The 10,448-nt window shown below is 38.2% G+C and overlaps 1 protein-coding gene across 1 annotated transcript; it reads right to left on the bottom strand.

Annotated features, from left to right (window-relative positions):
• Positions 1-2,383: 2,383 nt before the first annotated feature.
• Positions 2,384-6,676, bottom strand: LOC311256855 (uncharacterized protein). The gene is made up of 7 exons (XM_084352239.1): positions 6,639-6,676; positions 4,749-4,862; positions 4,532-4,642; positions 4,075-4,131; positions 3,321-3,482; positions 2,674-2,787; positions 2,384-2,519 (listed from the first exon to the last, which is right to left on the bottom strand). The coding sequence occupies exons 2-7, from the start codon at positions 4,860-4,862 to the stop codon at positions 2,472-2,474; spliced, it is 606 nt and encodes a 201-aa protein (XP_084208365.1). The 5' UTR covers positions 6,639-6,676; the 3' UTR covers positions 2,384-2,471.
• Positions 6,677-10,448: the final 3,772 nt, after the last annotated feature.

The following is a 10,448-nucleotide window of genomic DNA, read 5'->3' as shown; positions in this document are numbered from 1 at the left end:
GACTAATTACAGTGTCTTATGTTGTAACAGTGAAAGAAATTGAGTTTGTCATCATGTAGATATGCCCCCCCCCCCCCCGCCTCATGTTGTGTGGGTTCCCTTTGTGCTGCCAAGGCTCGTTCTGACCCACCGAGGTACGAACACTGGACCTCTGGGTGTCCAGTTGGATCTGGCTCCAGGACGTTGGCTGCAGATACTTTGGGTCCTGTGGGTTGCCAGGTGGCTCCTCATGGATGGGACTTGCTCCAACACATCCCACGAATGGTCGATCATATTAAGATGTGGGCAGATTTAGGGCCCCCATTGAAGCCTTTCTTTACTTAATGTTTTTTGTGGTGTGTTAGGACGCATTGCCATGCCTGTGGTGGGTGGGTGGGGAACACTGCATTGTGATGAGATGATCAATGCTATTTACTTCACCTGTCAGTGGTTTTAATGCTGTGGCTGATCGTTGTATATTGTTTTGAATGTGTATATGATCAGATGTGATGGACATTTTAGATCCATTTTTGTTATTGTTGCAGTTTCCAGATTTAGTTTATCAACACAATCTCAACCTACTGTAACATAATGAACTTCATATGTGCTTGATTGTTGTGTGATTTGTGTTGCTATCCTGTACTTAAAATGTGAAATGTTGTTTAAAAAGGAAACACCTACAACTGTTCCTCCTAAGCTTCAGCTTGTTTTCCTTAACATAAACTTATGGTGACAGTGGCACAGAAAGTGTGCAGACATGTCATGATTTGAATAACCTCCCACTCCATGTTCTCCCTGTTAACGGAGAAATTTATTAGCGACTCGTCTCACATGCTGTCCCCTGTAAGTGAGGACAGTACGTCGAGTGTCACAGTGCTGGTACTTCATGTTGTTGCTGCTGAAACATGAGCCGACATGATATCAAGGGCAGCCACGAGATTCAGTGCATGTTCCGTCTTGTCTATGCCAAATTTCTTCTGTAAGGGACTGAAAGGTGGAAATGGGTCACGTTCTTCTGAGTTTAACACTTCAGATTGTAAAAACAGAGAGAACATTTTTACCAGAGGTGACTTGTTTATGGTTGGACTTAGTCACATTACATTTCATATTCATATTCATTTTCATATTCCACCTGTTTGGATAAAAAACACTGAAAACAATTCACATGACTTTGTGTTTCCATTTAGTAAAAATGAGGCTCTGGATTCAAACCATTAACAAAAATTTAATTTCTAATACGCTGTCATATAGTAATTATAACAATGAGTAAGCATTAATAAAGAATAAAGGTTTCTCATTATTTTAGCCATAAGTATAAATTTGTTAGCAAGTCGTTGGTGGAAAATAATTAGGGGGTTTAGTAACAAACATTAAATCTGCAGTTAATAAGTTGTTCATATTTGATTTTTGGTGTTTGGTAAAACGTTATCATAACCATCATTGTAAATGGTAAATGTAGTTAATTAAACATTAGTTAAGAGTTATTTCATTATTAACAAACAGTTAAATGCTTTATAAACCCGTTATTAAGCAATTATAAAGGTTTCTAAACATCAGTTGCGACTACACAATAAACAGGTGTTTAACAAATTGTTAATAAAGTATTTCATTGTTTGTTTGCAGTGAAATAAAGTAAAAAAAAAACAAAGCAAATAAGGTCATGCTCTTAGAGAGAAACACCACCTCAACCCAAAAGTTTTTCTTATTAATAGAAGATATATATATATATATATACTGTAAGAATATATCATAAACATTTTCTGTGTGGTACCTGATCAAAAACTTGTACCGAATTATTGTGACAAGAGCAGTTTAAGCCTGCCATTGATTAATGTGATTGTTTTTGAGAATAAAAACAGCCCACGCAAGGTATCGCACACACTGGTTTCACCCGGACCTTTGTCCTGTGGTGTAGTAGTGCAAACAAAGTGTTGAGACAGGTCAGCCAGTGACAGACTGCAGAGTAGGTAGCAGATCATTTCCTACACAGTGGGGAAAGTTGTTGCTTTAGCAACGCGATTCTTAATACTTCAAAAAAGAAATAGAAAGTTAGTCTTGGGATAGCACACACAGATTAATGAATATCAGATGAATGACAAACTGCAGCTTAAACCTGTTCAGTCTCACTACTGAGTGCAACAGAGCCAAAGGAAAAACATGTGGTTCTGGGTTGTGGTTCAGTAATGATCTTGGGTCACTAACACTTTTCTGTACTGGAAAACAAATTCACAATTGAAGATAAACAGTATTTCTCTCCTGTTATGCTTCACTGTCGGGACATCAGCTAAATAGACATTTTAATCACTAGTTATCCTTCTTTTGAGGCCCCAACTATTTCAAATGTAATATTTGAAATAGTTAACCACTTGAGAAGTGGTTAATATTTAGGGATCATGTATCCTGTTGCACCCACAGGGAGATAAACATTGCTATCTTTGTTTGCCTCTTAGTTCTTCTCTCTTCTCAGTTCATCGCCCTTCCTCTTGCACTCGTTATTCAACTGGTCTTTCAGTCGCCGTTGTACTCATCACAACAATGGCCTGAGGAGAAGAGAAAGAAGAGCACTCTAATACCGGTCCTGAGTCATGTTGCAGCTGTTTAAGCTTAGCAAATATTGTGAGATATTGTCTTAGCGAGTGGGACATGCACAGCACTTAGCACAGTTTGTAATATGTGTGGAAATGTTTTTTTTACCTGGCTCTTTGAGGAACGAAGCGCAGACCCGGCCAGAGCTGACATTATAATTAAAATAATCGCACCAACAAAACTGTAGAAGAGGTAGATCGATTCCAAACATATTCCCATGGCCTGGACAAAAACAGGTACACACAGATGTTGAAAACAAGTGATTGGCTGTCAAGTCAACAGCCAATCACATAACTGACTTTGCCCAAAACAGTGTGATAAAAAATGATAATATGAAATAAAACAGTTATTGAAAAATGTATTTAATTTTTATTTTTATTTTGTAGTGTCTTATTTACCTGTTTAATAATAAACACGTTGGGTCTTTGTTAATAATGATGCAGTTTAATAAATAATTGACATAAAGATGTGATGTTTTACCCAGGGAAGTACATCACTGAGGTGGTCATGGATATGTTTCTTGGGGTAACAAGAAATTGAACTGGTCAGTGCTGTAGATATGTGCTTGCTGCTACGCTGGATTAGAGCAAATCATCAATGTATAAACTGACCCAGTTGTCATATCAGGACAAGATACACCAACTGTTAGAATATTGTTCAATATCATATAACAAAGCCATAAATCAGCAATAATAATACATTAATATTACAATGGGCAAAATGATCATATATTAATGAATAAAAATATGATTGACCTCATGTGATGATGTCCGTGCTACCTCTATCTCTGTCATGTTGTCATCTAGCATCTCGTAGTGTCTGTAGGAGTAGGTGTATATTATGCTGGGCATGATGTGCAGGATAGCCCAGAATGACCCCAGTAGGGTCACAATGCTCAGAGCCAACGATGCGGTTACCTATATGTAGACACCAACAGACAGATGTGAGGGACAGAAACTTACAAATGTTGGTAACAGGTCATGCAGCATATGGAAACTATGGAGAGCTCTGCAAATGTGGAAAATCAATCAATTCATTTATTGTGTTCAATCTGTCGATTAACAGAGGGACTGATTAGCGACTAAATGAAAGTAGTACAATTTGAAAATGTTTTGTTTTCAGACAAATTATTATCCCACTAATGAGCACTTACTGTTGCTTTGTCAAAAGCGGCACATGAAGATGCAGTGGCCAGTGGCTCCTCCAAATTATGTTTCTTTTTTAACTGTTATTTTATTATGTTATTTGGCTTTACTGCTGAAACATCTATTGTCTAAAGACAGTGTTTTGGATTAAGAGCAAAGGGCCTTTGTGTTGTGTGAGGGTTTTTCAGCTGTCTGAATCTGCAACTTTATCCCTAGATGTCACTAAATCCTACACACTGGACCTTTAAAACATGTCTGAAGTGGATATTTAATGTTTTACACACAGGACTCTCTTGGTCCTCTTAATAGATAGTTTTTCAGAAAACTTGTTAGTGTTGCTTCAAAATATAACAATAGATCTTACTGTTTTTTTGGTCGGGTTGTGCTCTGCCACAATGTACAGAATGCCACATACGATGAACTACAAGAGGAGTCAGAAAAAGCAGTTTTATAATCCATCCTTCAAACATGACAGCAGAAACACAGACTACTGTTGGTGCTTAACAGCTGAAGTGAGTTCAAACTGGATGTTTCATGGTTTTGCTTCGTTATTTGACTGTTCAGTAAATACGTAAATTAAAGGTGCAAGAAGGAATTCTACATTGAGATCGTTGATTGGTAAGTCTCATTCCCAGGTTGTCAAATACAGACGCTTTGGCTTAGTGGGTCGGACTGAACCACCATCCCATTGCATCAGTATTCGATGACTTGAGAATGAGACTCACTAATCTACTATCGTACATATTGCACCATCAATAATATAATCCATAAGCCCATAAGAATCCATAAGCCACGATCCATTGATGAATAATTCTTCTTACCAGTGTCCCCAGAAACAAGCCAGGCGGGATAACTGTCCATAGGTAAATAGTGATTGGCCTGAGTGAGACGGAAACGACGAAGAGACCTGCACCCAAAACCAGCACGATGATCTAATGGAAAATCAAAAACAACCTCAAGCATGACCACTTTACATACACGATAATCAAAATCATTTGAATACAGGTATGTGTGTGTGTATGTGTGTGCGTGTCTCACGCCAACGGTCTTGGGCTGCCCCTTAATGAAGCGGTGTAAAGGTTTGCTGCCTCCTATTGTGGTGCTTTGAGGACTCGCATTGTTCCTGCTCGCAGGGAAGAGCTCAGCAGACATCTTATGGACAAACAGACAGACATAGATTGAAAACACTAATATGGCCATTCACTTGAATGCGCTGCATCCATGTTGCACTAAAGTGAGTCAAGTTAGCTGTCATTTCGAGTCTGATTGATATCTTGATTCCTTGATACTTCAGTAAAATAATGATATCATGTTAAAATATTACTTTGGTAACAGTGAGTAGTCAGTACAAATAGTACTTAAATCTTAAATACACTTAAAAATACATCAAAACTAATTTTCTGTCAATAATGTACTTGAATTTCAAAAGTACTGGCACAAGTTAATGTATGTATATAGCCTACTGTATACTATGGCTGATTTTTGGATCTGATATTCAGCGATTTTGTGTTTTCTTAATTTAATTTTATCTTTTTTTTCTTCTTGTTTTCTGATTAAATCATTTATAATACCCTATTTTGGCTCTGATGTAGCATGCATTGGCAGAAAAGTTATCTAATTAAAGGTGCAATATGTAAGAATTTCTGGCCACCTGCCAATTTCATACTCATAACAGACAGGGGGCAGCATATCACCAGAGTAACTGCTAACTGTAGCTGCTGTTAGCCATGCAGCTAGCGTTTTCGACTTGTGTTGACTTGGTGTTGTTCCCTGTTTCCATCGCATTTGTGGCGTGACACTTCACATCAGTGACGTAGAACGTAACTCCTCAGATACAAATCACAGCCTTGCCTGCGGGAAGTGGGAATGGGGCCAATAGGCGAGTTTGAGTGGGTTGACCCGCGACAAGTTGACTTTAAGTACAGTACTTGAATAAATGTATTCAGTTACTCTATGTCACTGCTTTTATTCTTGTCACAGTATTTGAGTAATAAAAGAAACATATATTAAACACAAAAGCTATGTTTAGTTTCAGCCATTTTTCTGATGCATAATGACCGTGACTACTTCAAAAACACTGTCTACTAATTTGAAGCTTTAATGCAGATTTAGCCTACTTCCTCACTGGCTATACAGATCATGTTTGTTCTGTGATCACAGATGTGTTTATAAAGCTTTAGCAACATGTTTGTGTGGGTGTTGAATCCAGAAATGTGGATTAAAGTACCAGAAATCCCAAATTCCAAAGATATTTTCCGGAATTGATAAGCAGAGCTGAAAAGACTGTTTCTTGACAAAATTCACACATTTTATTCCTGTTTGTTCTTCAGTGATTGTTTGAACAAGCAGCTCTCAATCCCCGATCACACATGTTGTTCATTTAAAAAGCCTTGATCGACTACAGCTCCCATGAAGCTCGGACAGCAGGCCGAGGGGCTGAGACTCATGGGACATGTTGTTGTTCACAAAATGTTCGTCGTTTTTTTTTTTTAAACTTTCAAATAACTTTCAAATAACAAGGATTTCAAATGTAACTTTCCGAGACAGCAGTAGATATCTATTCATCCCAGGACGAGGACGAAATGCCCCAGGAATATAAACTTGTAGAAGACTCATAGAAAAATTTGAAAAAGTGTTGGGACTTCATCTGCAATGCAAATAGCCTCCAACATCAAATCCTGATGTTGACAAAAAGCACTGCTGAGAAAACGCCTCACATGAGACCTAAAGGCAAAAGCCGTGTTTCTGCACTCCGCTGCAGCTGCAGAGATTTAACCAAGTGTTGGTGTGAAGTGCTGCACTCTGACACCATGTAAATCTAAACCGACAGATTACTATCTACATGTTAATGTAATCTGAACAGGACCAGCTTATTGTGAAACATGTGAGAAACAAAACAGATGTTATAAAACAAAAGGAGGAGCAGACCTTGTGCAGTCCGGTGGTCGCTGCTGTGCTTCGGTCTCTTGTAACGACTCACGTTCACATCTGGAGCAGCGCGTACAGGGCGGTCCGTGAACGATTCGTCCATTTTGAACCTGGACTCGTTGTGCTAACTCGTGAACTGGGAATAATCACGTTATGATAATAATATGATTTGACGTGTTTACATGCACTTTAGTGATGCCATAACGAATAAACAAACCAAAAAAACAAACGGGTTTACATGATTCAGTTAATTAGTTCGACATGATTGGGCTACATGATTGACTCAACCAATTGACTCATGGGTTTTTATCACCTCGGCTTGGCTCGGCTCGACTTTGGTCTAAACGTAAGACCCAGGTGAACGCGCTTAAATTCTGCCGCGCAAAGTGATGATGCATTATCAACATCCAGTGGTGGTGCGTAAATAAAGAAGGAATTTGGGATGCGGTCTATTAAGGACGTTTTCAAGCCAAAAAGGCTAGACTTCCCAGCTATGAAAATACCTGGATCGCCGACCAAGCGGGCTAACTGCCGGTTTAGCACCAGGCTAACTTGAATAGGGATAAAATAATTTAACCGTGAGGCTCTTCTAGACTTTCCATATGTTATCGGACCGAACGGCTCAAATTATGAGCCGTTCAGTGAACAACTGTTTCCGGCACATTCGCGTTCACAGAAGGGAAGCGGGAATGGGGCCAATATGCGATTTTTGTGTACTTTCTCTTTCTCGAAAGAAATTAATTTGACTATGACTGAAACAAAGAACCAACAGTGATTGAGTGATTCTTGCTTTGACAGTCCAAAATGGTCAACTCCTCAAAGAGAGTCAAACTTCCCTTTACTCGCAAAAACACAAGGGAGGACGAAGGATGAGCTCGCTCGCTCGCTCGCTCTCTCTCTCTCTCTCTCTCTCTCTGTGTGTGTGTGTGTGTGTGTGTGTGTGTGTGTGTGTGTTTAATGGGATCACAAGGGGGTCAGAGCTGAAATGGAGAAGCAGAAGGAATGTGTTGAAATAATGTGAGAGAGAGGCAAGAAAAGGAAGACAAGATTTCCTGTTTTTTTCCAAATCCACCACAGCTGTGAGCGTTTCTGCGGCTTCATTCACAAAAGAAGAACCGGGATAAAACAAGCAGAGATGAAAGCAAAGGATTGTGGGAAGCAAGAGGGTGACCGAGGGCTGACAGCAGAAATAGGAGGAGATGGGTGGGGATTTATTTAAAAAGGGGCTGGTTATTAAGTATGAAACAGCTGCTATTTTTTTTAAACAAAAACAACGTGAGTAAGATTAAATCTTTTATTTCCCCCCTCATGTGATTTACATCATCATCTTGTATTCTTTTTTTTTTGTTTTTTTGTTTTTTACTTTTTTACTTGGACATTTTAGAGCATATATAACAAATCATTATCCATGCAGGATTGTCAATTTACAACCAGAAAGGATATGAATGATATGAAATGACACAATGTAAAATAACACAAAAAAAGAAAAAACAAATGTCAATTTAATGTGTTTATAGGCAACAAAAAGCAGAAATTTACAGATAGAGTCAAATATTGTAGCTACTCTGTGTTTGGACAGTCCAAAGTGCATCTCAGTCTTTATATGCATGCTATTTAACAAATTTAAGATCTTTAAGAGGCTCTCTGTAACAATTTGTAGCAATTTATATGTTTGAATCACTTTTTTATTGGCCAAATGTGAGCAGATTGTAAAATGACATAAACAATGAGACCTTCCCCGTCTCTCTCAGTTGTCTACGCAAGCTGCGGATGTTTGTTTAATGCTGCTGGATTGGATTTCTTTGTGAAGGACTCAAGACTTTCCACGTCAGTCCAAAGGATGTGACCTTATCCATGTTCTTGAGTGCCTCGTCTCAGTGTCCCTCTCCGCTCCGCTACCAGAGAGCAACAGCAGCCTAGCTAATGTTAGTTACAAATGGAGTCTGCTAAAATAAAAAATAGAAGAAGCAGTAAAATCCATTTAAAAAAAAAAAGGTGTCTTATTTTTCCCATTTAGTAATACATTTCAGCATTGGTTTGGAGTCACTGGATCACATGACATGGAAGCTATTGAAAAGAATTTGATGTCAAATAGAAGAAGCAGTGAAGTTCATTAAAAAGAGGTGTGCCCTCATCTTTTTTCAGTTGCTGATCATTTGGGAAGCTGTGAAATTTGAAGATGTGATAACAATTTTTCAGATTCCCAACGTTTATACGACTTGTAGTCTGGAACAAAGCAGCCTGACATTATCCCAGCATTTGAGCCTCCCATCCTGAGGAAAATGGCCGCCGCAAAAAGATTGTCTATCGTTAGAACGCTGGAGCATCAAAATTATTATTTTTTTTTTTTTGCGAGATTGCAGTCATTGTATTTACCTTTGTTTTGTAGTTTTAGCAAAATGTTATGATGAAAAAATGACACGTTTCAGGGGTAGGGACTGAAGTCAATGTTATTCAGTTCAGCTACGACTTAATGTATGACGTGAAAGGAAGAGAGATCGACAACAACAAAGAAAAACAAGCACTGCTTCACCAGAGACAACAAGAAGCATAACACAAAGTAGCAACCACTTTGAGTTTATTGAAAAATGTGTCCATTGCACAGATTCATTCAAACTACATTGTTAACAACAGTTTGCACTGCACACTGCTCGGGAAAGGCTCCCGCCCAAAACATAATCTCTACACAGGACAACAAACCGGATCAACATCCATGTCAACACAGAGACAGACTGGATAAATGGTTTAAGAGCTTTAATAGATCTTTCACAGAAAGAATTAGGTGATAATCACCCAAAAGATGACTTAAATCTGGGAAGAGCATGGCGTTCATTAAAAAGAAAAAATCATCTTCACTTCTTTTTGACTTCCATATTTCATAAAAGAGATCTTAAAATTAGGAGATCTTTGTGCTGTTACCACAAAATAATGTCATGATGATCAGATAAATATAGCAGAAGGACACTGACACTGACCTCACACAGACCAGAGTGTGTTGTCAGTGAATAATTTACAACTTTACACTGGCACTGTAATGACAGCGGGAAAATAATCCTGTAATTATGAGATACAGAAGCCAAATTATTTAATGTCTTTTCCTGTTTTTTGCTTTTTGTTCTTCCCTAAAAAAACAATGTGGCACGAGACAGTGATCAGTACATCCATGTAAATATGCATCTTAACATTACAACAGCATGCTTCCTTTGTGTCTTTACACTGGACTCCCCAAAAGGCATGTCAACATCAACGGTTTTAGATCCGATTAAAGGTTCATTCCTGATTAGTTTTCCTTTTTTTTTTTTTGGCAAAGTCAATCACAGTACAGCATCAGACATATCTATCCTATGCACAAAGAGTACACAACAGAATAACAAACTCAATCAGCGAGCTTGTTCACAGTATTCTGCCATTTAATTTGACTAATTTTCATAAAGAACACATTCATATTAGATTACAAATATCCTTGTTAGACTCGAACTAAAATCTGGTAAAATAATTTAGGAATTTGTTTTTTTTTTTAATTCAGCTTTTTTAAAATCAGGACGGTAGTAGAAATATCTTTTTTCAACTAACTTCTGTACGTTTCAAGATGTACACGCGCTGTACAGACTGTAATTTGCACTTCATGCTAGCGATCTTACTGCCAATGTGTAAACCAGAGGCACCAAATGAAACAAAATGACGCAGGATTAACAGAAAAGAAGCATCAAACCCATCTATTGATTTTGTCTAAAATACCTTCATATTGATCTTTTGCTCCAGTGGTCACGTGGTGACACTGCCACATCTTAGTGTGCAACAGCTGGCTTA

The sequence above is a fragment of the Pagrus pagrus genome (assembly GCF_965226575.1).
Source record: "Pagrus pagrus genome assembly, chromosome: 1".
NCBI classification, from domain to species: Eukaryota; Metazoa; Chordata; class Actinopteri; order Spariformes; family Sparidae; genus Pagrus; species Pagrus pagrus.
Note: the sequence above shows the minus strand (reverse complement) of the source record. Positions and strands in the feature narration are given on the sequence as shown.